Source organism: Equus asinus, chromosome 6 (genome assembly GCF_041296235.1).
Source record: "Equus asinus isolate D_3611 breed Donkey chromosome 6, EquAss-T2T_v2, whole genome shotgun sequence".
NCBI classification, from domain to species: Eukaryota; Metazoa; Chordata; class Mammalia; order Perissodactyla; family Equidae; genus Equus; species Equus asinus.
In genome coordinates this window covers 5,750,804-5,778,119 of record NC_091795.1, presented here as the reverse complement: position 1 = coordinate 5,778,119, position 27,316 = coordinate 5,750,804, and the positions used below count along the sequence as shown (strand labels likewise).

General features: G+C 53.3%; 1 protein-coding gene across 4 annotated transcripts in view; it reads right to left on the bottom strand.

The window, feature by feature from the left end:
- EDAR (ectodysplasin A receptor) overlaps positions 1–27,316 on the bottom strand; it is a 97,425-nt gene that overhangs the window by 21,780 nt on the left and 48,329 nt on the right. For 2 of the 4 annotated variants that reach the window (XM_070511488.1, XM_070511489.1), the window contains exons 2-6: positions 17,331–17,399; positions 16,381–16,503; positions 15,965–16,146; positions 8,839–8,924; positions 457–540 (exon numbers count right to left, since the gene is read on the bottom strand). In XM_070511488.1, the coding sequence (XP_070367589.1) occupies positions 457–540; positions 8,839–8,924; positions 15,965–16,146; positions 16,381–16,503; positions 17,331–17,381 (526 nt within the window). In that variant the 5' untranslated portion in view covers positions 17,382–17,399. Of the gene's footprint in view, positions 1–456; positions 541–8,838; positions 8,925–15,964; positions 16,147–16,380; positions 16,504–17,330; positions 17,560–27,316 lie in introns of those variants that run through there. The other 2 variants (XM_014852173.3, XM_014852174.3) reach the window with 1 other exon arrangement.

Here is a 27,316-nt window from a genome sequence, read left to right as displayed (position 1 = left end):
GGCCCTCAACCCTTTCCATCCCGAAGGGGTTAGGGAGTGAAATGTAGTTATTAGAAATGAATATTCAAGTGTCGAGATCAGCAGGTTTATTTGAAAGCCAGCAACAGAATTGCTGTGGATGTCAGGCCTGACCAAAGCCCAGGAAGCTGGTCTCCCCTCCCACCCTCACCACTGGCGCCCTGAGCACGGGGAATGTGAATCATGAGAACACTGCCACCGCATGCTAATGGGCCCTGGACACCCACGGGGTGAGCAGTGCCTCTCCTTGCAGAGACAACTACTATCTCCCACCCACTGGGGCGCCGCGCATGACTAAATCACAGGCGGGGAGTGAGATGAGGCAGGAGGCTCTGCAGCCGTTGCTGATGATCACCTCTCTCCCTCTTCACTTTTGTCCCAGCCCCCTTCCTCCTAGCTGGCGGCCTCCAGAACATCACACCACTGTATGCTCCGTACCTTTATGGGCGCGCTGGAAAGGAGGGAGGGTGCTGCCAGAGGTGCTGGGGGAGTTGGCAGAAACTCCCGAGGTGGCTCCCGTGCCTGCAGAGAGAACAAAGTCACCGTGCTTTCCTCAAAATGACCTTCTCCAGCCCCACCTTCCAAGACTGAAGCATACGATGCAGCAACAGAGCTAAGCGACCTGGAGGTCTGGATTATGAATGAGCTGGGGATGTGGGAAGGGGAAACATTTTAATTTCTTAGAGTATTTAATAATCCCTAAAAAGCATTCTCAAGGGTGGTTGTTCTTTAAATAAGAAGACACATCTGATAGACAATTCTGCTAAAACTAAAGACTAGGTGCCGGAGAGTTTGCAAACCTCACCAACTCAATTTTCCTATAAATGAGATGACATATATGCAGTCCAGAGAGAGGAGAAAAGGGTGTATACAAAAATATCATTGGGGGAAAATAATACTTGAGTAGTTTCTCAATTACATAGACCAGGGATGTATTTTTATTTTTTTATTTTATTTTTGTGCTAAGGAAGACTCACCCTGAGCTAACAACTGTTGCCAGTCTTCCTCTTTTTGTATGTGAGCCACCATCACAGCATGGCCACTGATAAATGGGTGGTGCAGGCCTGTGCCCGGGAACCAAACCCAGGCCACCGAAGTGGAGCGTGCTGAACTCAACCACTAGGCAGCCAGGGCTGGCCCAGGGATGTGTTTTTAAAACTTTTTCTAGTTATAAAAGTAATTTATGCTCATTATTAAAAATCTGGAAAAAATTGGAAAAGAAAGAAGTAAAAAAATCACCCACAGCTTCACAGTCTGAAGTTGACATTTTGGTGTATTTTCCTCTAGGATTTTTCCTATGATACATTTTTTAAATATTAAATGACCAAATTGTTTTAAGAGCGGAGATGAGCTTTGCCTTCCCTCAAAACTGTGATCCATAAAACTCCCCTTCTATGTAAAAAGTGTCACTTAGCAGGGGTGACATGAAGGCTGATTCACTAAGGAATTGTTCAGTTTAAACAAACAAACAGAAATGTTCTGCCACAGAAAAGATGACATCCTGATGGTTAACCTTCCTTTAGGCCAGACTTTAGTTTTGCAATTAATAAAAATGATCACGTGGGCCTGCCCGATGGCCTACTGGTTAGGTGCGCATGCTCTGTTTCAGTGGCATGGGGTTTGCAGGTTTGGACCCTGGGCGCCGACCTAGCACCACTCGTCAATCCACGCTGTGGCTGCGTCCCACATAAAATAGAGGAAGACTGGCACAGATGTTAGCTCAGGGACAATCTGCCTCACACACACACACACACACACACACACACACACACACACAAAAGGTCATGTTTCAAATAAGGTTCTTTGTCTTGCTTGGTCTCTACCAGTTCTGGAATCTTCACGAAGTGGCTGTGCCCTGTGGGCAACTGGCTTCTGAGCAAGGACAGGTAAGTGCCTCCCTGGAATCAGCACTGTTGGCCCCCCAGCCAGCCCAGCAAGGAGGGATGCATCCTCACTGGACCCTGGTCAGCCCCCAGCGAGGCTTCCGTGAGAAACCGGGATGTTTTCTTTAAGAGAAGGTTCTCGGGAGAAACGCAGACGCCTGCTCTGTGAGCGGTATGTCTAAATTGCTTGCGGTGACCACGAAAGTCCTGCTGAGCTATCCTCTGTCTGTGTCCAGCAAGTAGAGAAGGTCACAGGGGAGCAGGGTCACAAACTGGTGATCCTTCCACTGTGTGACACAATAGCATACCCTACAGGTGAACCATGGCGGGGCTGTGGTGGGAACGCACAGGCTGAGGCCTTGCTGCTCGGGTGACTGTACTTCTGCGAGGTGCCGCACAGCTCAGGGCCAGCCCACGGCTCGGCATAGACATGCTAGTGCGTGAGCAATGTCATCTGCTGGCTGACGGGCAAAGACGCAGGCTCTGGAGGCGACAGCCCACCTCCTTATGCCCTCCTCAATACCCCCAGGGCACAGGCTGACCTGGGAGCCCAAGGAGGCCACTGGCACCATCCTGTTGCCCCTCCAGCCCAAACTTGGAGCAGTTTCCATGTTGCTGAAAACATAGCACTTGCTTAGTCAGAGCTCTTAAAGACAGCATGTCTCCTCTCTGGAGATCTGTGCTTCTGGAGCCCAGGGACTACTTCTCTGAGCTCTTGGCCTTTGCCCCTCAGCCTGCTCTCTGTCACCTTCAGTGTTGCCTCAAATGTGGGAATGGGTCCGACCCAGGCCAGCACATGATGGACGGGCAGTCCCTTCCCTCTGTGGGGCACCATGAGTTCTGTGATTCCCGCCTCCTTCCTTCTTTCTTCTCAACTGCTGGTCACTGGGATGCTTCTCAGCTCTTCCACCAAAAGAGAGGGGTGCTGAGGGGTGGATGCGCACCGGCAACAGGCCAGCCCGTGGTGCCTTCAATCAACGGAGACCCTGGAGGTGACCTGCTCAGAACAGAGGCGGGCACGTCCTGTACCCCAGCCCGCCAAGCTCGTGTCCCTGGGCCTCACTTCTTCTTTCTGGAATGGCGGCCGGTGATGGGACAGGGAGCAAGAACGCAGGACGTGGGCCGTGGTGGGTGGCTGGGGAGGAATGACGACTCCCCACACCTGTGGTTCCCTGCTGGTGTCCAGAGCCCAGAGACAGGTTTCTTTGCCTTTCTGGAGGATAAACAGAAGCCTTAGCCTGCCTCCCTCCCCAAACTTATGATCAATCTCTGCTTTTTAATGGAGCTGTCTCACCTGGCCTCAGAACCGGTGGCCCATGGGGGAACGTGCTGGTGGCAAGGTGCAAGCCCCTCAGGAGAAGGAGCCAGTCTCACCACAGCTGCTCAGAGTGGGCGGCAGCCTCTTACTGCTCCGGCCTGGGCGGCCGTTTGAGAGCCTCTGCCATGAGCTGGCTGCGGGTCTCGAGACCCACTTGCCCTGCGCTGGGGGCAGCCTATCACACTTCATCCAGTGATGGGAGAAAAAAGGACATGGGGCATAGCTCAAGCAGAACCTGATCTCTTTTTTAAAAGCAAACCAGACACTGAAAACGAGGCTGATCTGTTTGGTGAGGGGCTCAAGGGAGCTTAAGCTACGTTGCCAGGAGAACAATATTCATAGGCTCAGTTTGTGGACGTTTGTCATCTCTGTCTCTTCTTGTCCTGCTCTGCCGGGGCTTGTGGCTGAGGCAGGGTGACAGGGCTTGGGGCTCGGGATACAAATACGCCCAGGCCTGTGGCCTGGAGGGGGACAATGAGAGCAGCCTAACAGGACATGGACATATGAAATGCCTTTGCACCCACTGGCGGGGCTGGTTACACAATGACCTCATGGAACAATGCTCGCAGGGAGACAAAGTCAGTAACACACATCTACTACGCCAAGTGGGTGCCGCCTGCCCTCGGTCAGGTGGCAAGCTGGGCTGTTCCTCCACCCTGACTTGCTAGACGTTTTCGTCTCAAGCAATCTCCAGCAAATGTCAACTGGACAGCCCTGGGCTGGAGGTGCCGGGCAGGACGTTCTCTGGCTGCTCACTGAGCCCGGAGCTGATCAGAAAAGCATTCTGTCGTGGGCACATCTGAGGGTGAGAGGGAAGGTGGGCAGGAAGGCTGCATGGAGTAGAAGCCCATCTCTGCGGGCAGGTGCCCTCAGGACAGCATGCCGTTGCCACCAGGACCCTGCACAGCACCTTCTCCTGTTCCAGGTTCTGCTCTAGTCTAACGGGGATTAACTCAGCACTCGCAAAAATATTTGGCGTCTGGGAGGTTTCCCTCTGTTCCAACACATGCCGTGTAGTTCTGGTTCATTTGGCCTCCTTGGAATGAATAGCTGACGAAAGTGTTTCTCATTGTTGCTTCTGTTAGGTGGTCAACGATTGATCCATCTTACCTTCCCTAACGCACTGGAGCCCCGCTTTGAATAAGCAAAGATGAAGTATTTTATAAGAGGGGTAAAGGAAAGACGGTGAAAGCTGTAGCCCCAGAAATTTCCACACAAGCTCTATATTAAAAGGAAAGCAAGTGGGGTCTGGGTCTGCCTGCTCCGGGCTGCACTGAGGCCGCGATGCCTCGGGAGAGCAGCACCGGGAGGCGGGCGCTCTGCCGGGTGTGCGGGCACCTCCCCCAGGAGGACCTGGAGAACCGCGCCATAGAGCTAAAGGTAGTTCTACCGCTATTTAAGGCGATGACCCGCTTTACTGGGCCTTTGCAGTTTGTCAGTTCACAATTTATCAGTATGTCGGTACGTATCAGAGACTGGGATTCTCTTCTACAGAGGGCACGCTGTTTGAATTTTTAGCAATGATTTATTTGTTGATCCTTGCAGCTGTCGATCAGGTGCCCCGAGGCTGTTGCTTTTGCTGAGCGCCCCCTGGTGGTAGAGGCTGGAACAATTGGCGGAGCCGTTAGAACCTGGATGCTCCAAGTGGGGTCCCGGGAGCTTGCTAAGAAACGCATCTCCCGCCCTACCCCAGGCCTGCTGCATCAGGATCTGTCTCTTAATAGCGCTCCTGGTGATGTGTGTGCGCTTTCACATTTGAGAAACACTGTTAGAAACAGCTGGAAACTGGCATTTGGGGAGGGCAAGCCTTCACATTTGAGTGACACCACATGTGGCATCTGGACGGAAGTATGCCGCAGCACTCCTACTCACAGAGTGGACTTCTCCAAAGGGCAAGTCCATCTCGGACTTGACGCAGGGGTCGTAGTCACTGACGAGTAACAATGAAAACCTGCCGATGGAACAGTTGCCAGGGGCCATGCCCAGCCCGTCTCATCCACCCTCCAGCACTGTGTGGGAGCGGTTCTGGCGGGCCGGGGTCCCAGCCGAGCCGAGGAAGCGCAGGGGCAGCCGGAGGCGGAGCGGGCTCACCTGGGGCTGCGGCTTCCCCAGCGCGGAGGGCCGGGGCGCCCGCGGACACCCTCGGCGCGTCCTCGCGCAGCCTCAGAGACAGGCGCCCCATGGTACGGTTGAGGAAACTGAGGGACGAAGCAACTTTCCAGAGTGGAACTCGTAATGAGACCCAAATCTGCCGGCACACGCCGTCTCCCTGTGTCGCCCCACGCGCCCGGGCCCTTACCGCGCAGGTGCCTGCGGGCGGCGGCCCTGAGCGCCGCTCTCAGGACGCGGGAGGGAAGAACACCGGAGACTCCGGTTGCAGCCAGTGGGTCTTGCTCTTTAACGGAAAAATAACTGCCATCGACTTGTCAGGGCACAAACAGCGATGGCATTGGAGGTGGCCAAGGGCGGGGAAGGCTGCTCGCGTCCTGCAACCTGCCGCTTTCCGGCCCGCAAGCCACAGGCGGGCGAGGAGGGCGCCTGAGCGCCGGGCGGCCGAGCACCGGGTCCTCTCTGGTTAGGGAGGAGTCGTCATTTACTCTTGCTTCGTGCTTTCAGCCTTCACAGCCTTTTGTGCACGGATATGTCAACCCCGTTGGTTGAGAGGATGTGATGTTCTCAGGAGAGAAAGCAAACCGGGGGAGGGTTCCTGCTTTCACGAACTCACGGGTGCTACGGCCGAGTCCCAGGCCCGCCCCGAGTTCCACATGCCTCTGCTTTCATCAGCGGTGACAAGGCCCAAAGGCAGGACCAATAGGAACCCAACGCCGTCCTCTGCTTTCCCTCACGTTCCTTGGAGGGGCTGGAAACTAGAATGATTCTTATTCCATTTGAAAAGTAACTGTGCGGTGCTTTGCCGTGTCTCCTGAGGGTTACGTGGATGGGCCAGGTGGCACTAACAGCACTGCGGCGGCTCACCCTGGGCCTCAGCTCACTCCGGCCACACAACTGCCTCACGTCTGGCAGGTGAGGAAACTGAGGCTTGATAACGCGTCCACGTTAAACAGGATTTTAAACCCAGGCAGCGATGGTCCAGAGCAGGGACTGCTCACGTCTCATACGGTACACCCGCGGCTCCCAAAGTGTGGTCCTGGCCTCCCAGGGGAACTTGTTAGAAATGCGCATTCTTGGCCCCACCGGGTCCTGCTGACCCAGCGGTGGGGCCCAACCCTGCGTGATGTAGGAGGCCCCGCTGGGGCACTCTAACCATAGCGCCACGCGGAGAGGCCGCCAGCGCTCTAAGGAGGAGAGCGCGGGGGGGGGGGGGGGGGGGGGGGGCGCCTGGGGGGGAGGGGAGAAGGAGAGAGGAGAGCGCATGCGAGTGGAGGGGAGGGAAGGAGAGGGGAGGGGAGCCCGCGGGGGTGCAGAGAGCTGCGGGGCCTCCTTTGCTGAGGAGCTGCTGGGCGCTCGTTGGGCTGTGTCCCCCCGACTACGGCAGGCGGGCGCCCAGGGCTCTCTCCTGCATAGACGTCTTGCTCTCGGTGGCCGGTCTCCCTCTCCCCTGCCCCAGTCCTGTTCCATCCCTAACGGGGATGTGCGCCTCTGTATCACACGCTTTCCCGGGACGTGCCAAGCTCTCTGGGGGTTTGTATAATCCACTACTCAGTGACGCGGTATGGACGGTGTGAGCTTCGCTTTTGCAGGGCCCAGGTAAATCTTATCAAAACCGAAAGGAGAGTCTCAGCTTGGAGCCAAAGGAGCTCTCGACCGCCTCCGACCGTGGGCTCGGGGAGGGCAGGGCCTGGTGGGACCTGGGCAGCCAGCCGGTGACTTCGGAGTCCTGACAATAAGGCTTCCCAGCCTTCCTGGCTTTCCCGGGGTGGGGCTGCTGAATGCAGCCCTGTGAGTTTGTCTGTCTTTATGGAGGCTGTGGTCATAACCAGCCTTTCTAGTTCTATCTGCAGACTCCAGAACAGGAGGCCTGGGTAAAAAGATCTCTGGATGGAGGACCCTGCAGAGGGAAGAGCAGACCCCAGAGGTGGAGAGAATAACTGTGTGTCCACACTTCCGACTCTGACCTAGACAGGGCTCCATTCTCTAGGTCACTCCTGAAGCTCGGTGCCGGTTCTTTGCTGGCCTCCTTCAGGGCTGGACTCTACAAACTGGAGCTGGTCTTCGGTTAGGCAGTGAAGGGCTAGGGGTTGGGAGGCGGGGCGCTTGTTTCACAGTCTCTGGACTCAGGGGCTGTGCTTTCTCCCCATGCGATAGACCTCACTGTTGGACAGAGAGGACAGAGGCGCTCCTCCTGGACTTGGAGCTCTTCCGCTGGCCAGATGGCTGGCAGAGCCCTTGTGTGTGAGAGCTTTCAAACGAAAGGGCACCCTGGGAAGGGCTGCTTTTTTTCCAGGCTCCACAGGCAAAGAGTCTTTTCTAAATAGGCAGTGAGTGTCTGACAGCTTCCCAGGTGGGAACTCTGTCCCAGAACTATCCAGTATTGAATCCTGAGGATTCCCAGCAGAAGACGTCAGTGATGGCAGCGGACTTCACCTCAGGTCCTGCTGGCAGCCTGGCCCTTGGGCCTCCTCTGATTTCTGAATTAATTAGCACCTGGCTGGGTAGGAACCCTCAGCTTTAAAGACATGCAAATCCAATGTTGCCAGGCTCCTCTCCTGAAGCCATTTGGAAGGGAGAGGAGGGCCCTCCCACAGGCAGCCATGCCCCACTGCCCAGAGCACGCCGTCCAGCTGAACCTTTGGGTGAGGGGAGGTGTGCCCCCTCTTCTGACTCTCCTTCTCTTCCTCCTAGTGCTCTTATGATGCAGGCCCCTATGCTATGTCCTCAACCGGATTCTTGTGAGAAGATGGGGTACACAGGGCCTCATGGAGAGCCAGGAGAGGCAGGGTCCCACGCTGCCCCTGTGCCCTCTGATGCCCCAGAGTGGGAGCAGAGCTGGAGGGAGGGCAAGGCAAGTACTCCTGCCGCCCAGGGACCAGACTCCCAGTCTCCTCCCCACCGCCCACCCATCCCACCTTCACTAGTGTCTCTCCAGACCACAGAGCCAAGAGACCAACATGACATTTTCAGAGCCCCAGTTCCTGGCCCTTATCAACAGATGCTGTGAAAGTCAAACCAAAATGAGAAGAGGAAAGAAACAGCCTAAGGTGGGATTCCACACTCCTGAGACTCATTGTTTACATGTGCTTTGTGGAATCCATTTCATTAACTGTGGTTTAAAAAATATATATCTGAGAACTTACATTGTCTGGCACTTTGCAGTGCTTCACAAAAATGCCTTGGCATCTGCGGTCTCCTTGGTTTCTCCAGTAATCACATGAGATGGATTTTAGTACCCACACATTACAGATGAGAAAACCAAGGCTCACAGAGGTGACGTGACTCGTTCAAGGTAGCTGGTGACTGACCTGAGTCTCTGACTCATGGTTCAGCCATAGCAAAACTCTCTTCTTGGACCTGCTGCCTGACTGGTCAGGCCGTGGGAGCATTTTCGGTTACGTGTTCACTGTAGTTAATTTGTCTGGGTGCCAGGTTTGGCTTCTTTCTATAACACTGTGTAATGAAAGATACCAGTATGATTCTGATGGAAGGATGGAGAGTACTCACACTCCTTGGTGTTGGGCGGCGCCAGGAGGCAGGAGTAGCAGACCATGCCGTAGATGTTCCTGGGTCTGTTCTCCAGCATGTAGTAGCTGTGGGGAGGGCGACACGAGACAAAGCAGACAGCTGAGGCTGGAGTCGCCACAAGCGAGCACTGCTCATGAGCATGCCCACGATCAAAGCCAGGCAGGAGACAGACCTGTGGGGACTGGCAGCCCCGCGGAGCCAACGGCCCATTTTGACCACTGAGTTTCCTTGGGGGTTTGCAGCCTGTCTTGAAATGGAATATTCTTTTTGCAATCGGGGCCAGTTTGAGCCTTTCTTTTAATTTCTCCCCTTTTTGGTTCCCTTCACTCATGTATTTGTTTGGGGTGTGTGTGTTATCACCATCTTCATCACATCATCCACCAGAATTATCTGCATGCCCACCACATGTAGGCTCGTTTAGCTCTCTGGTGTACCAACCAGGGAGCCAGGCCCCTGGAGGAGGAGCACCCTCTCCGTGAGTGCCCATCGCAGAGCCTGTGGCCTGGTGCGAGTGCTGACAGATGTGTCTATGAGCCCCTGGGACACTGGACCTCCCGGACTACCTGAACGCTTGCTAACCAAGATTGAACAGAGCCGTCCGGCAGAACATGTCTGCAGCAGACAAAAAGACAGCAGCAATGTCTAGAGAGGTCACCACAGAGGGCCTTAAGGTCAGCCTGAAATACCGCCAGGCCCTACCTGCAATGTGTTTGCTTCCTCCTCAGGAAGCACGTGACTGAAGGCACCTATGTAAGTTTGCGCTGGGGTTGCACACACTTAAAGAAAAGGGCAAGTCATTCACACAAGACTGTCTGAAGTCCTTTAGGCCCCAACGATGTTTCATTTTATCTTTCGAGCTTCTTGATGTCCACTTGCCAGCCCCACGACCACGTGACTCAGAAGGCCCTCCTGGTAGAGCTCCGCGCCCTGGTCGGAGTTCTCTGCAGCCACGCCGCCTCCTGGCCCTGGGCCTCCTCCCCCTGCCACTCACAGCTCAGGCTCCTTTCCACCTGCAGGCTTTGGCACTTCTCTTGGCGCGTGCCCGTTTTCCATAAACACACATTCAGCGGTGATCATGGAGTCATTTATCACATTGTGAGAAGTCAATTAATAAAGTGAGCTGGTGCCAACGTTTTCCCTTATTACAACTCAGGAGATGAAAAATCCCTCTCTGCTATTGGATTTTTCTGTGTTTGTTTCTTAATCTCTTTTTTATTAGCCGTGCACACCCAGGCGTCTGCTGACGGCAGCGGTAAGTGGCAGCGTGGTGCAGGAGTGCTGGGGACAGTCTTGGACTCCAGCCGCTGTGAGCTGGACCATTACCAGTAACATTAGGATCATAATTGCCTGCCCTTCCTCAGGGCCTTTTATCCTCAGAACCCTATGTTTCTTGTAAACATTAATTAACCAATCTTAAAACACCCCTCAGAGAAGCCACAACAGCCAGTTTTATAGTTAAGCCTTCTGGAAAAGCCTCTCTCAAACACATACTCTGCCACCTCCAGAAGCCGTGCACCCAGGAAGCAGGAAGGCTACTGGGTCCCACCATGCATCTGCTCCCAGGAGGGGGTGCATGTCTGCGTGTGGCCTCACGTGGGTGACAGGCTCCAGCTCAGCCCGACCAGCCCCCATGCAGCTTTCTGACGCCTCTTGTATACGCCTCAGTATAGCCTCTTGGGACTATTAGTTTCTGCTCTTCTCAACTCCACCTCCAGTGTATCTTGTCTCACTAGATTGTGATTGTCTCTCCCCCTGGCCTGGGAGTACACAGGGGCAGCCTTGTTCATATCTGTATTTCTAGTACCCTGTGCTGGGTACTGAGGAGGGAAGGCTCTAGGCAAGTATTGACTGGGAGAGTGCAAGGCTGACAGAAGCCTGAAGGACACTTTGTGCATCTTTCCTCCCTTTTCTAACAGCAGAACCACAGCTACGCCCACCCTGGTTAACACCTTGGGCACTGAGCTCTTCCGTAGATGAAGATCCACAGCCACCGGGTGGGTGTGGAACATCTGGGCTTAGAGCTGGGCGCCCAACGGGTGTGGGGCCGCCATGCTCTGTGCACAGCTAGGGGGCCACTCCATCCCGGGGCAGTCTGCTACCTCTTCTTGGCACACAGGCACCTTCTCGCTCTCAGTCCCAGTGGGCACCTCTCTCTCATTCCCCCAGAGGCTCTGCATGGCCATGGCTGTGCCTCCTGCCCTGACAACGTGTCTGGACCAAGCTGGGTAATGTATTAAGTAACTTAGCAAAGAAAGAATATTGAGAAGCTATGCATTTTTAAAAATATGTTGGCTGCAGGAGGCTGCTGTGGGATTGTACTGCCTGACTCAGTGTGAGTGTTAAATACCTTACACATTTCCTGACACGCATTGTTGCACAGAACATTTTTAAACGTAAGATTTTTCTCTTTAGGACTAACTGCAACTCCTCATGGTATGGTTCACATCAGCGTTGCTCGCCCTGGGCTAGACAGGAGTGGAAAATAATTGCTTGGCTTCTTCCATCTGACAGATTTTCATCAACTTGGAGCTGGGTGTTCATTTCACAATCTCTGCCCCCACTAAAGCATATCGGGTCCCATTGTCTTTGTGTAAAGTCTAATTTCCTACACTCTGATCTATATTTTGACTATTCTCTAGCTGTTTTTTTTCTACTGTTCTTCAAGGGTTGATTAAAATGAGTAGCCCAAGACAAGATTCAGTTTAAGTGGGGCCTCTAGAATCTTCTGTGTAGGGATTGACTTCCTCCAAGTCAACAGGTATATAGATTTTCCCCAAAGATTTCCTTTTCTCAGGGCTCCTAGGCGTGAAATGGATGCCACTGAGCCATCGGATGCTTCTTTTTCGCTCTACAACATTGGAATGCAGGACCAACAGCTGTGCCCTCATCTGGTCCTCCAACCATCCTCGAACTCCCTCACTTGAAGGGAGTGGACAGTATGGAACCCAGCCAGATGGAGCTTGTCCAGTGGGTAAGATGATGCCTGGGGGAGGTTGTGAAACCTACCCTCTCCTCTCTTCCTCCTGTGTTTTGTTCGCTGGTCCTCCCACACAAGCCTTGCTCAACAGGAAAGCCCCGGGTATCGCTCCTTGTTCAGCGAGTGTCTCAGCCACATATGATACAAAGCAGAGAGGGCAAAGGAGGAGAGAGTGCCTGCCAAACCACAGGGCAAGAGGGCCAAGGCAACCTGTGGTGGTACAAGACAAATATGAGGCGGTCTGCATCACAGCCTGGGAGCCACACAAACTTGGGAATGAAAACAGCCTTTCATTGGGCTCACAGCGCTGACCTGCCAAAACTCCTTGTAAGCCTCCTCTGTGACACAGCATGAGAACTCCGTTTTGTTCTCTAACCCTAGGGCATGTAGCAGGAAGCGGGAGACCTCCAGGGTCCTGCTGATAAAGCACCAAGCTCGTCAGAGCTGGGATGGGGAGGCTGGGGACTGGAGATGAAGTGGGCCTTCTATTTCGGTGGCCTTGGGGTTGGGAGTGATTTATTTGAACATCATGCTGCAGAGCCAAATGGGAAAGTGCCTAAACGTTTTCACCTCCATAGAGCACTGTGAGGACTCCCGGAGAGGCCTGCTGAGCTGTGTCTCCTGCAGGATACCCTCCATTCATTCAGCAGGTGCTCAGGACCTCTCCTTGTCCTGGTGCTGAAGACAAAGGGTGGAATAAGCAGGTTGCTGTTCTCAGGAGCAGCGAGGGAATTATTCAAGATTTCAGAGCCGGAAAGATCCTTTTAAGAGCACAGATGGCAGCCTCCCCACTAATTCTATAGACGGTCATCCATAACTTTTGCAGCCTTCTAGAAGCAGGGAGCTCACGACCATTCCATTGTCAAATTTCTTTCTGGTAAAGGTACTGGGACGAAGCAAATTGTCTTCATTGTCCCAGAACAGCCTTTCTGGTGACCGAGCCAGCACCTGCCTGTAGGACAGGGTTATTTATGGCATTGGTCCCACGGCTTGTCCTTTCTGGCTAGAAAGTCAGTGGATCAAAGTAAGAATGGAATAGGCGGCTCAATGTGCACACTCACTGCCCCTTTTGGATCATCTGCAACAAAATCATGGCTGAATCTCACATACCTCCAGGGGACATGCACCAGTCTGAACTGTGGCAGGGTGAAAGCCAGCGACGCTAATGGGGGAGGCTCCACTTTGCACCCACCCCCCTTCCGCCTCTACAAAGCTGCCTCACTGGCAGGGCCTATCTAGACCAGCGGCTCCCACACCGTTAATGTGTAGATGACTTCCAGATCCTGACCCTCAGCCCAGATCTCCACTCTAGCTTCTACCCATTTATCTGTCTATGTGTTAGATGTCTTGGTCTGCATGTCTGAATATCACAACCACTTCAAATTCCACACATATCTCCTCCATCCTCCCTCCGCCACACCATCGAAATTCCTCTTCTTCCTGTATTCCTGTATTCCAGAGAGGCCTTAGCAAACGGCATCTCTGTCCACACAGCTGGCCAAGGCAGACATCTGAGTGTCCTCTTCAAAATCTCCTCCCCTACACCCCCTACACACTTGGTCTGCAACTCCAGTCACTGCCATCTTCCAACACACTCTCAGATTTTTCCTCTCCCTCCACCCTCCAGTGTTTCCTCCTTGCCCCAGGTCTCACTATGTCCCACCTCATGCCTGATCCATGGGCTCCCATCTCTTCCCTAGTCACCTTGTTTTCCTTACTGTTGCTAAGAGGATCAAGGTACAGCCTGACTGCGTCCTACACCAGCTTGGAAGACTGTATGGTGACCCGCGTCAGCATCACGATGAAGACTTGAGCCTTCAGCCTCACCTTCCAGAGCCATTTCCACTGGCCCCTGCCCCCATCGCTAGTTCCTCTGTACTCCCTGAGTGCACTTGCCACTCGGCCCCAGGGACCGACAGCCCTACATCCTGTGGGTGCCACCCCTTGGTGCTTTGGCATGAGCATTTCCACTTGGAGTGCTCTGTCCTCCTCCCCGTCCCAGCATCACCCCAAGAAGCCTTCTAAGACCCCTCCAGACACCCCCCTAGCCACAGAGCGAGTGGGCCTTGCTAGACTTCCTGAACTGCGCGTGCCTCCCACACTGACTGTGGGCACTACTTCCTCGTCTCACTCTTCCCCTGGAAAGAGGCACCACGTCTTTCCTCTTAGTCTCACTAGGACTTACTTTGTAGGTTCTTAGTTCAAAGGCTTACTAAAGTAAATGTGGGAGCTGTTATGCTGGGTTGTGTCGGGTCAGTTCTTACACTGAGAGGCTCTCAAAATAAGTTCGGGTTTTGCAAAGAGGGTTATTTTCTTTGTGAGGCAAGCATGGCAAGGTGTGCGTGCTTTTCCTTGGCACATCTACAGTTAATCCATGAAACTCTATTTCTTTCATGAATCATGTATCTGCATCAATAAAAAGCAGTCAAGTTGAAGTTCTAGGAAGTATTTAAGTTATCAGAGACTGCTTCTAGCTCTCTCCTGTCCAGATCCTACTGAATTTCTCTCATTCACGGCCAAGCACAGCGTCTGCGCAGAGCAGTCCCTCAGTAGACGCTTGCACCATTGGGTGGGAAGGCATTGATTCTGCTGCTTCTAACACACTCCTTTTCATGGAGCCCCCACAGCACAATATCCTCAACGAAATTAACTATTCTGCTACAGAACTTTTATTGTTATCATATTTCCCAAGAGAATAGTCTAATATCTTCCTTGGGTATAGCTACCAGCTCTTTTGCATATTGAAAAATAGTGTTCTGTGATAATGTTCCCCTGCTTTCTTTATTCATTTGACAAGTATGTTTGAATCATCCTTTGTGTCAGGGACATTGACAGAGAGCTGTCCAGCAGACTTTCGTCTATGCAGGCCTATAGCTCGGGAGGTAGGCCTGAAATGACCAGGGAGAAAACTAGGGAGCCTGGAGATGGGGGGCCGTCACCAGCAGAGAGATATTGGTGGAAGCCAGGGAAATGGATGCTTCTCAGTAACAAATATAAACTAAGGTTAATTTCTGCAAGTGTAAAATATCTCCTTATTTTAAAGAGTTATTCAGTTTCAATCTATTTCTAAATTGGTAGGTCTTTCTGCCTTTTTTGTATTTCCTTCGTCTCATAGACTTCTTTCAGCCAATGTTCTCATTTGGATATATCCTTCTTATTTTCTTCCTCCTCTTAATTCAATGCAGCAATCCAGGGAGATAACATGTGCACAAGTAGGTTGTAAAGTATAGTGCAACATTCACTGCCATCACCTCCACCACCTCTACCTCCACCATCACCACCTCCATCATGACCACCACTGCCTCCATCATCACCACCTCCATCATCACCATCACCTCCACTATCTCCATCACCACCAACCATCTCCACCACCTCTCTCTCTTCTGCCACCGTGTAGCCTTCACCCCTGCTTTTGGTTTCTTTCTGTAGCCCTTGCAAGCATTATACGGCGTGGCCACTAGAGGGAGGCAGAAGCAACAGCCATAGCTTGGTATTTATTGGGTGTTAAGGCTGTGCTTTCCTCATCTCAAGTGGAACTTGCTGTGTGTCTTGCCTGTAAGAAGGAAGATTTTATCTTTCTGTCTTTCAGGCTAATTGCATTTTCACTTTGCTTTTTTGGTAAGACTTTTGATACCTAATAGAATTGTGGTGGAATTATAGATACCATATGACTCAAATATTCCTATCAGTAGCTCTTACCCTCAATTTTTTCCAGAATACTAAAACTACTAAAAATTATACTTTTGTATGGGTTTTAGTTTTCTTTTCTCCAAAGCATTCCACATGTGTCACCTCATTGTAAGTGTTCAACAAATCCGTTTGATTTGGATAGTCAGAGGATATTATTATGACTAATGTCCACTTAGGAGACGCAGGAGCTGAGCTTGGATGGGCTGCATCTCCTGTGAAAGGTGGCAGGACTTGCCATCCTAGATGCCATGCTTCCTGGCTGCAGATGTGTACCCTCCTTCTTACCGAGCTGCCCCCTCTAGACTGGGACAAACGGCAGGAGTGAGGCTATGCTGCAGGCCTGAGGTGCTCACGTTGGCAGGGGTCCTCACCAATGGGACATGCAGGGCTTTCTGCAGAAAGCATCCTGGGGTGCATTCTGGCAGTGCCCATGCTTACCCAGGGAGACAAGGTCCACACTCAGCGTCATTCTCCATGTCCCCTGGTGTCAGCACGGTGGCTCGGAAGAAGCCTTCGCAGTCTTTGTGGCGCCTGCATATCTGGTAGCCTCCTTTGGAAAACTTCTCCGCCGGGCAGGGGACACAGCCATAGTCCTCATCTTTGGTGCCGTAGCCACAGGACTGGCCGAGGAAGAGGACAGAGGATGCAGGTGAGTACAGCGGCTGCAGCTGCCATCACCAGAACCGCGGTCCTTGGGCACGTTGGACACACGGGGCACACTGGGCATACCGGGCACTGATATAGCTTGGAGACCACACGTAGAACAAAAAAGCTAGGGTGAGGACACCCACATGAAGGAGGGGGAGCTCATCACGCTGGGGGATGTGGCCTGACAGCCGGGCAGGGGGCCTTACCAGGTAGGGCTCCTCCCCCGGCCCACACTGGGGACACTCGTGGCACAGCCCAGTGGTCTGGTTGTAGTACTCATTCTCTCCGCAGTTGGAGTATTCTGCTCTGGTGGAGCACATCAGAGACACCTGCCACAAGAAACGGGGTGTTTCGTCCTCCAGACCTCCTTGCAGGCACACATAGTTACTCAGGGTCAGTGCCCAGACGTCCTCGAGGTCGACTGAGGACGAAGCCTGCTGGTAGGGGCCCTGCTCAGTCAGTTGGTGCTCATCTGGTGTCAAGTCCCTGGTACCTTTAGCTAATAAGCTGGGCCAGCCACCCGCTTCCCCCAGCTGGCCTCACTCCTGCCTCCCTCACCCCCTGCTCTCAGAAACCCCATCCCATCCCCAAGGCCTGCTCCAAACTCTCTTCACTCATGAAATCTTTCTCTCGTTCTCTCCAAAGACACGGACGAGGCGGCCCCTTCCTGGAGCCTCAGAACACAGCTCCTCTAGTCACATGGTCCTCTTCTCCTCCCCTGAGAGGGACCCCCATGATGGAGCCCTGCATCTGTCTTTCTCAGCTATGTGGCCCACAGGCATGGCGCTCACTACACAGGCACTGGGTTGTGTATATCGCAACATAAATAAGCATATAAGGATGTTTCTATCCATGAAACCCTATAAAGGGAGCCACCCACCAGAGGAGTCTAATTAGAACTGGGGCACTATTCAGTGCTTTGCAGGTGTCATCTCATTGCGCCCTCAGAAGAGCTTGGTGAAGGAGGTGCTCTTATCATTGTTCGCATTTTACAGCTGCGGACACTGATACTTAAGCGGCCAAGGAGCTGGCCCGAGGTGGTGTGACTGGTGAAGGCCACAGCTGGACAGGAGCTCCCACTGGGACTCCACCAGGGCTGCCACGGGCTCTCTCTGGGGTGAGGGTGCAGGGCGGGCAGGAGCTCTGACACACTTACCACCAAGACGGGGAGCCAGAGTGTGCTCTTGCAGCCTCCAACGTGGGCCATCCTTGCCTGCAGGTTCACCTGAAAGACACACTTCATCAGCACCAGTGGTGCCTGCAGGGCTTGGGCTGCTCCATGACTGATGGGCTGTGGCCCAGCCCATAGCCTGGGTCCAGCTGCCTTCACTGCATCCTGCTGGGTATGAGGGACCTCTCAGCAAACAGAGTGGGGAACGAAGACACTTGAAAAGTAAAGGCAGATTTTAGGCTGAGCCCCAGGCCCCCTTGGACTGACTCCATTCATGGCCCTCCCAGCATCACAGCCATCCCTGGGAAAGAGCCCCAGGGAGGAAGGACCAGAGCACACTGAGAGCCTATTGGTAAGGCCGGGGCAATGACCAATTGCTTCACTTGCTTGGAGAGTCTGAAACCCTGGCATGAGGTGCTTCAGGCTACTGCTGACCCTCTGGCTCCAGGAGACCCCTGGAGATAGTGCCAGGAATCAGAATCTGGCCCATTCTCTCCCAACCCACTTCTGCTCTCCCAGCCCCACTGGAAGGTTCTTCCCTCTTTCTGTTAAGAATGAGTCATCCATCAAAATGATTAAGAGAATGTACAAGTCGAACCATGAAATTTTACATTCGAGACAACTGAAGCCAGAGAGGTTAGGTACTTGCCCAAGGTCACACAGCTACTTAACACGCAAAGGATGGTTACATCCCAGGCGTTCAGATGCTTTTCCCCAACTTTTGAATTAAGGAGGAGGTGTTATTTTTCACTTTTCCACTTTCAGAATGGGAGACCTGTATTTCTGACTCAAAGCAATTCTGCCTGGGAGCCTGGCTGCACAAAGAGAGAGGATGTGTTCACGTGAGCACCTAAATCCCACAGCTGCCACACTCTGGGTCACTGTTGTGTCGTTTTGACACTGGGGACTGTGATTCAATAAGTGGAAACCTCATTTAGAATGGAGTCAGGAGGCCAGAAGGGGGCGCTCCCACGCAGTACCTCAAGGTTGGTTATAGGAAAGATGGCCCACTGCAGACCCCAACAGAAAGAAGTGTCAACAGGAAGGTGGTCAGTTACAGGAAGGGATGTACATCGCATCCCAAGCAGAAATCAACAACCCCAGCAACTCAGCCAGTGAGCAACCGTCACCACCCTGAAGTCTTGCTTCTCTCCAATGGACTTCCGTTCAAAACAACCCCTCCCAGTTTCCTCCTTTTTCTCTGTAAAATAATCTTCCTCTCCATTATTTGTTGGATTTGCCTGTGGTCCGCCATAGTATGTACATCCTGAACTACAAGTCTTTGGCTATCCCAAATAAACTCGTTTTGCTGGTGAAAATAACAACCTATTTTATTTCTGAGGTCGACAGGATGAATTAGTGACCAGGGAGCTTGTCTTCTTCGACCAGCGGGCTGTGTGAGGAGCCTTCAGAATCAACCGCTGACTCAGACCACAAGTCCACCTGGGCCTTGGGAAGCCCCCCAAGGACTTTCACCTGCTGAATCCTCTTGTTCCTGGTGAGCCATCGTTGGTCAGGGAAACCCATAATTCCAAAAACCACACAAAAAAGACTGTGCAGGGTGGCTCAAAGCAGGAGATGCACTGAATGGGAAATCCATTCCTTTTTTTAAGGAGGAAAGTCCTGAACTTTGTCTTTACAATACAATAACCCAATGCATTGAGGAGAAAAGCAGCCAGAAGATTGTTTATTGGAAATAAAGAAGTTAAGTTGGAGAAAGAGGGAGGGCTGTGTAACTCAGGAGTCGGGGACAGGCCAAGAGAGGAAAACCAGGGGCCAGTTGGTGGTGGGGGGTTGCTGAGGAGAAGCAAACTGCCTGAGTGTACAGACACAGTCTTGCTTTGTAACTCCCCGGGGACTTAGCACCTTCACAGCGAGATTTTGGGGGAGAATGCACATTCAGGAGAAGCACCCAACATACAAATATGTAGTGAGAGGCCAGTGAGGGACACGGCCCAAGTGCTCTGAGTCCGCCTGCCTCAGCTTTTGTGGGCCTCCAGAAGGCACAGCTCTGGCTTCCCCTGGGACATGTCTGCCCTACCCCCATCCCACCCCATCCCGCCTCCTGACAGGGAGCAGCAGGCACCCATGCTTCCCAGGAGAAGAGGTTGGATAAAATCCAGGTGGAGCCTTAGATATTGTACTTATTTATCATTACAGCAAACAAAAGGTCCAATGGAACATGGACCTGTTCTGTGGAATACCATGCAGGGCTCTACCAAAAGAAACCACTAGTTGGGGCTGGCTCCATGGCTGAATGGTTTTAAGTTCATGTGCTCTGCTTCGGTGGCCCAGGGTTTCACTGATCTGGATCCTGGACGCGGATGTGGCACCACTCATCAAGCTGGGGGGGACTGGAATTGGCCACCCCAAGATATGTCTCTTTGGCATGAGGATCATTTTGGGCTGGTTACTTTTAAAAACTGCAGACATGAGGGAAACTCTGAAAAGCAGAAGTTACCCTTTGTAAGAGACATTTACCTTTGTAAGGGAAATCTCCATCTGTAAAGGTGTCTCCCTCTCTGTACCAGGAAGGAGAAGGGATGACCTTATATCTAGAAACTCTTATCAATGTAGAAGGCAAGGACTCAAGTCTGCATAATAACCTTACTCTTGTTTACTGTGCTTTTCTGGCAACCTCCGATAACTGACCCCCCCCCACCCTCAACATCCTCCTTTGTCTTTAGCTGAAGATGGTATTTAAGGTGAGAGCTTCCGCCATTTCGGTGAGCTGCTTAGTTTTCCTGAGTGTCTCTGTGTATACATGCTATAAAGCTTTGTTTGATTTTCTCCTATTATTCTGTCTCATGTGAATTTAATTCGTTGTCTGGCCAGAAGGACCCAGAGTGGGTAGAAGAAATGTCTTCCTCCCCTACAAAGCCATGCTGGGTGGTGTCCCACACAGTACAACCAGAAGCACCTACAACTAGACTATACAGCTGTGCATTGGGGGGCTTTTGGAGGACAAGGAAAAATAATAACAAAAAAAAATCTTGAAAAAAAAAGAAACCACCAGAAAAACAGCTCAGGGTGTATCTGCAAAGTTTCTATGTAAGAGAAGCAGGTCTGGAGTGACATCCACTATATTCTCAACAAAGATTTTCTGGCAGGGAGTGAAATAGGGTGCGGGTGACTAAGGATGGAGGGAGGGTCGTGGGGAACATCCCCCTTTTATACAGTTCCTACAGTCAGAATGATGGAGAAAAGTACATCTGAACTGCGATCAGGAAGAAAGGCAATGCAGACATTTCCTTTGGGAAGAAGCAGGTCTCTGATTACTCAGAGAACAGGCAGGGGAAGGACGCCCCCCAGGGAAAGAGACCTATCAGAGACACCAGGGAAGGCAGCGTGGCCCGGGCCTGGATCTTCCCGGGTGGCACAGTTACCAGGTGTCTCTCACCAGTGAGTGACATCAGTGGCCTTTGGGGAAGGGTTAGGCTTCCGGAACCTCTTGAAGCGATACAAAAGCTGCCTTTCCCCACTTTCTAGCACACAGTCTTGCAATTCAGTACCACATCCACGTTTGACAACACTAAATGGACTAAGGCAAGATTAAAGCACACAGCCAGCCCGGTGGGAACTCCTGGGTGTTTTCCTTCTAACAACAGAGCAAGCCGGGGCAGGCAGGGCGAGAGACAGAGGGAGGCGCCTCAGCCCTGCTGCTGGGCGGGGAGGGCAAGGTGCAAACCGAGGCCAGAAAGGGAACTTAGGAACCAGCTCCTCCGACAGCCTGGTCTTGCTTCAGGATGGTGGGTAGCAGAGATGGGTTTCCACAGAGTCTGCTGATGGGGCCAGAGGCTCTCCTGAGGAGAGCTGCAGCCTGGAGCCTTCCAAGAACAGTCCTAAGGGTTCCTAATTTAATTATAGCTGAGCCTAGGAGGGCTTCCTGGTAAACACTGTGTGGGGCCGGGCCAGCACACTTTAGTGTCAACTGGGAGCACACATTGAAAGGCTCACTGGGCCCAAGGAGACAGAAAAGAAAGACAGATAAACATGAAAGGCAAAACAAGAAGTCTGTGGCGTTGACGCGTTTCTGCTATTGTTACCAATTCTCCAAGAGGATGAGCGGGTGGGGGAGGAGGACCAGGCAGCCCTCTGGCGAGGATTCTGTTTCTGGGCTGACTCTCCTTCGCAGAAGGTGGTTCTGCACTCACTGGGAACCGGCCGCCTAAGAGCCAGACGGGGCCAGGAGCGCTCCCAGTTGTGACCTCCTGGTGGCTTTTGCTTTGGGGATCCTCAATCCACTGTGCAGGGCAGCACTGCTGCCCGCCAGCTGTCAGAGGTGCGAGTGAAGTTGCTGAGCCCTCCAAAACGATGAGTGATGGAGAAATGGGCTGGGGGGGGGGGGGCGGGGCAGGGCACCAAAACGTCCCTGCCTGTCAACCGACAGATAAGCCTGCTGCTTAACTTGTGGACTTGACCTGCTGGCTGGTGGTCCAGCTCAGGAGGTGCAGACTGTGCCCGTAGGTGAATCCAGCCGCCACGTGGTCTCGTTGCCTGGTGCCTATGGCCATGCTCATGACACCGCATGACCTTGCAGCTGGGTCAGCCTAGAATATCTACCATCTGGTCCTTTACGGAAAAGCTCTGGTTGACTCTTCTCCTCCCTCCACTGACTCATTATTTTTCTGCCTTTTGGCCATTCCTTCCTCAACACTATTTCCACCTGGAATAACACAATAATAAAAATAACAGCTTATAGCTATGGAACTCTGGCCCCTGGGAGGGCACTGCTGCAGTCTACCGCTCACTCCCCCCCGTATAATCTCTAAATCAAGGGTTGGTGGGGAGAATATGCTGGATTGTAGGCCCGTTGGAGAGTTGGAGGGATTTATACTGCTGGAATCATTGGTGTGTTTTGTTTCTCTGCCATCCTAGGACCTCAGTCAGCAGTCCTGAACCTGTTGATAACCAAATGGGAAAAAAACCCACCGTGTAGTGATTACAAGCAAGGGCTGAATCACATCTTGGGCAAGTTATGCAGCTTCTCAGTGCCTCAGTTTCCTCATCTATAAAATGGATGCTAGAACAGTGCCTCCCTCATATGGGGGAGGCAGGGAGGCCCAAGTAGTTCCCCACTCGAACTGGGCCTCCCCTTTTGTTACCACCACTTCAGCCCCAGCCTGGTCATTTCTGGCAAAGGTTTCCTTGTAACAACATCCCGTTATGGCAAGTCTTTGGCCAACACCAGGCAGCCTGACCTCTGGAGACCTGGGCAGGGGAGGGCACCGTTCAGCATGTGGTTCCAGTTCTCAAGTGCCCTGGTGGGTGCCCTGCAGATTCGCCAGAGTTGAGCGCAGCCCTTCCTAATGCTAGAACAGAGGAGGAAAAGCAACGCAGAGCTGTCTTCTAAAATCCAGAACAGCAATGCTTCCTGATGCGTAGAGCTTCTCTCACAAGCTATAGAAATTAGGAATCCACGAGGATAAGATCAAAAGACACTTAGGCCCAAAATATGAAGTTAGGTATCCATCAAGACATCCTCCCTCCCAGGGGCCTCAAGTCAACAGACAAGCCTTTGCTCAAACTTGTTGGAGGGTGAGCTTGGCGCTTGGCAGAAAGCTAGAAGATTCTGGGCAGCTCACAGAGGCATGGCCCTCAGGAAGCTTGTGGTTTGTTAACCGGGAGGGTTGGAGTTGAGCTATAGTAACTCTGGAGTGTTTTTCTTACATCTGTTCAAAACTATTTATGAACCTCTCCAGTCTGGCCCAACTCTGGGCTAGAGGGCGGGCTCCCTAGAATGAGGCCTGGCACCTGTTCTCCAGGTGATTGGAGACTGAGGGGGACCAGAAGATCACCTACAGTTTAGGGGCTGGAGGTACAAGATGCTCAGGTGTGTGGGGCGGGGAGCCCTGATTTATAGTGTTTGGCTATTTCTGGGCTGTAAATACTCTCACTGTGGCCGTTTCAGGTGCTGATCGAAGCTACCCACTTGAGGGCAATGGACGCAGAGCCGGGAAGAAGTTATGGGGAGTTGGTTTTGAGCCCCCCAGAGGCACCTGGCCCATTCTTGGGGAGACCAGGGCACGCAGAATCTCACGGAATCCTGAAGGGCAGTGAGTTAGCTGGGAAAGGTCCTCCAGGAAAGAGGGGTAGACGGCCCAAATGGCCAGAGGTGGAGCCAGGGGCTGAACGTGAGGTCAGATGAAGTCGGGAGGTTGCAACAGGACTTGTGCAAAGGCTGTGCGATGGAGAGAAGGAGGGAAGACCAACTTCCTCCTGCAGTGAAAGAAGGGGAGACCCACCGAGGAGCCATGTGTCACAATGGGACCCAACACACACGTATTATCAATACAGTCGAGACAAAAGACGCACAAAACAACACTCATACTTACTTTATGCAATGCATGTGATCTATTCTGTCCTGTTGTCTTTACGCCATTTAAAAAATGGTAGTAGTTGCAGACTACAAAGTTGATTTCATGACCCACTACTGGGACATGATTTGTAATCTGACATTTGTAATACTGGCTTAGATGAGGGCAAGACTGGAGGGAGGAAACCTGTTAGGAGATGATGATGGCCTGACCTAGGCTGGAGCCAGAGGGGTGGAGAGAAGAGCCTGGGGGCCCAGGACTGGGGAGGCGGAGTTGTCAGGAGGGGATAGACAGTGTCGGAGGTGACAGAGCACTGAGGTTGGCCCAGGTCTCTGCTCAGCTGTTGGGTACATGTGAGGTTGCTGCCGAGTGGGAAGCTGGGGCAGGTAGGAGGTGTCACAGATCGTGGACATCTGAGGGGCCTGGAGGACCTCCAAGAGGAGGCAGCCTCAGGCGGCTGCATACATGAGTTGAGCTCAGGAGAAGGATCTGAGCAAGGGAGAGACACAGCCCTCAGTGGCAAGGTGTCTGGGGTTCTAGCAGGCCGGCCTCTGAAGCCAGCACACCCCTCCCTTCCTGTCACAGGGGGCCAGGACCTGTGCATTCATGAGACCACGGCCTTGGTCTAGGCCTCCTGGTGGAGGGGCTGGGGGGAGGGGAGCAGAGAAGAAACAGACATGACCTGTCCTCGTGGGCCTTCCTTTCTCCGGACAGAAACACGCCAGGTCGGGTGCCACTGGATCACTTGCTCTGCTCGCAATCTTTCCAGGACTCAGGAGAAAGCTGGGGTTCCTGCAGATGGGGAACCACACCCTTCTGTGTCTGCGAGGAGGGAAGTCAGGGGCAAAGGACACCACATTTGGCGAAACGATGATGAATGTTTGAAACTATTCCAAGATAAAAAGTAAAGAAAGGAGGCCCCATTCCCACTTGCAGCTAAGCTGTGTCTAATGTGATCAGCCAAGAGCGGAGGAAAACCCTGCTCACTTGGAAATACACTGCTCTGTCCGCAGCTGGTCTTCTCCAGAAGGCCAAGGACGAGGCCGGCGCTTCGAGCTCCATGTGAAGCAGGACAGTGTGAACAGAGTGGCCGGGGGACCTCACAGAGCAACAGACCCCGGAGGCACTTAGAGGCACATGCAGCCTAAGACCCCCAGCACCAGGTCCCCCTCTGGCTGGAAGGCACGTGGACTCCACACGGCGGACTGTGCGCCCGCTTCCCAGGACCTTTCCAACAGCACACCCCACGGTCACTCGCTCCTGGAGGCCATGTCCATTCGAGTCCTCAGTCTCATTTGCCAGTGGTGCCGGCGCACAGTGGGCGTTGAATCCGTCCATCCTCCTCCTCAGTAACATTTCTTGAGTGCTTAGCGCTTCCCCAACACTGGTCCAGGCACTTTAGCCTGTATTAACTCATCTAATCCTCCTCACCTGGGTGCAGGCGGAGACTCCCATAACTCTGTTTGCTCATGCAGAAGCCAAGGCACAGAAAGGCTGCATAACTTGCCCAAGGCTGCACAGCAGTGGGGGCATAGCCAGGATTTGTACCATCACAGTTTGGCCCCAGAACCTGTCCCCTCTGTTCACCACTCCCCCACATTGTAAGTGACTGAGCTGCAGGCCACATGAGTTGTCTTTTCACTTAAAAGGAATGAAAATGTCCGCAGGCCTGTGGGGCCCGCCTCAGGAGGTTTTGCTTTCATGCCGTGCGTGGTACGCCCATGACCTGGCAAGGGGCAGCACACAGTCTCCTCTCCAAAAACACAACAGTGGGTCCCCTCTGCGACCAAGAGACTGCTCTGAGGAGACCCCAAGTGTGACAGGGCTCAGCGGGTGTGGAAGCACTGTTGGCAAAGGCGAAGGTGTCCCCAGCTGACGTGGTGGAGCCCCGTGGCCACAGCCCGGACCGTGGAGAGGGCCGTCCTCTGCTCAGAGCTGGCGCCAGGAAGCTGGAGTTGCCGCAAGCGCACCAGCGCCTGGAGACAAGAGCGCCTCTCCCTTGAGAGCTGCTGGCGGTTTTCCACGCACCTTCTCACACCAGTTTTCGGGAGGGTCAGCGAGGCGGCAGGGCTCTCATGGCCCCCGGGGTGCGCTCAGGAAGGGGACATGGCCTGTCCACGATGGGGCTTGGCAGCCCCAGGGACACGTCCTGTGGTCGGCACCAGCCTGCTGCTTCTCTGACCACAGCCCTGGCAGCCTTCCCAGGAGATTACACTCTCCCCGGCTGGAGCCTTTCTAACCAGCTGGGTGATGTTTCCACCACACTGACAAGACCACAGGACCTTGCCTGTATGGGTGTGAGAATTATGAGCAGAGCCTTGCCTTGGGGATTGGCTAATGGGTGTGGGGAACCACTGTCTTCTGTAAGCCCCCAACCTGAGAGGGAGAAGGAGGAGGCTGTCCATGACCCTCAGGCTATGACTAGCTCAGCCCTGTGCCCAGCACTCAGAGCTGCAACACCAGGTGGGCGGGCATGCGAGAGGAGTGACCAGGAGTAGTGCCGGTCCATCCTTGCTGCCCAAACTGTGGTCCCTGGACCAGCAGCACCAGCATCCCCTGGGGCTTGCTGGAAATGCTGCATCTCAGGCGCCTGGGAGACCTGCTGCATCAGAACCTGCATTCCAGCTGGATCCCCGGGGCTCTGTGTGCACATGGAGTGTGAAAAGTACCGGTGCACACGGCCTCCTGCGAGCGTCTTACTCACTATCTTGTTTGATTGCCCCTTGCAGACCCAGGCAAGGATTTCTTCTGGGGTCCCTCCCTCCTTGCATTCTGATCCTCTCCTAGGGAACAAATGCCGTCTTCAGCATTACCCCACCCAGTGCGTGCACTAGACACTGATCCCTCTGCTTTTGTCTGTTGACTCACTCATTCATTTGGTCATCCATCATTTATTCAACAGAGATGGCGAGGCTGCTCCTGTGTAGCAGTCTTGTAGACCCTAGGGATGGTGGTAGATGGACAAGGTCCCTGCCCTACTGGATCTTTATCTGTCCAGGAGACAGACATTGAACATATACATAATTATACAAACATAATTATACAAAACTTGAGTCCATTTCCTGTATTTCTAAGGCCCACTCCCTTGGGTCCAGTTTCCTGCTGGGCAGCTTGCCTCCTAGAGCGACCTTCACCCTCAGAGGGGTGGCTCTGCCTCAATGGACACTGGTCCTGGCGCTCCTCCAGCGTGCAGACGTGCACCGTGCAGGAGGAGGGCTGTGCTCCAGGCCAGACGTCACCTGTGCAACCTGAGAGTCACAGCTCGTGCTCGGGCGGCTTCATGTCCTTCCATCCAGCTGGGTCACCCCTGGGCTCCGTTGGACCACCCCTGCGTGTGAGGATGCAGCCTCTCTGCAGAAGGCTGCTTTTCTCTGGGAAGTTATGTTTAAACCACACAGCCACACCTTAGGGACTGCCTGTCGAATCTGTGGCAAGGGGCTGAGGCAGCGCGCTGTGGGAAGCATTTGTAGGAAGGATGCCCGCAGAGTGGCCTTTTTAAGTGCATAGGTCGGGGGTCCCTCTGTCTTCGGCCCCTTCCACCTTTCCAGCATGCTCGCTTGCCAGAGGGTGCTCAGAAAGTGCTGCTGGCTGACTGCACCCCCTTGTCCTCAACTGGCTGCCGTGACTGGGGACAGAGGCTCTGCTGGCCACCCG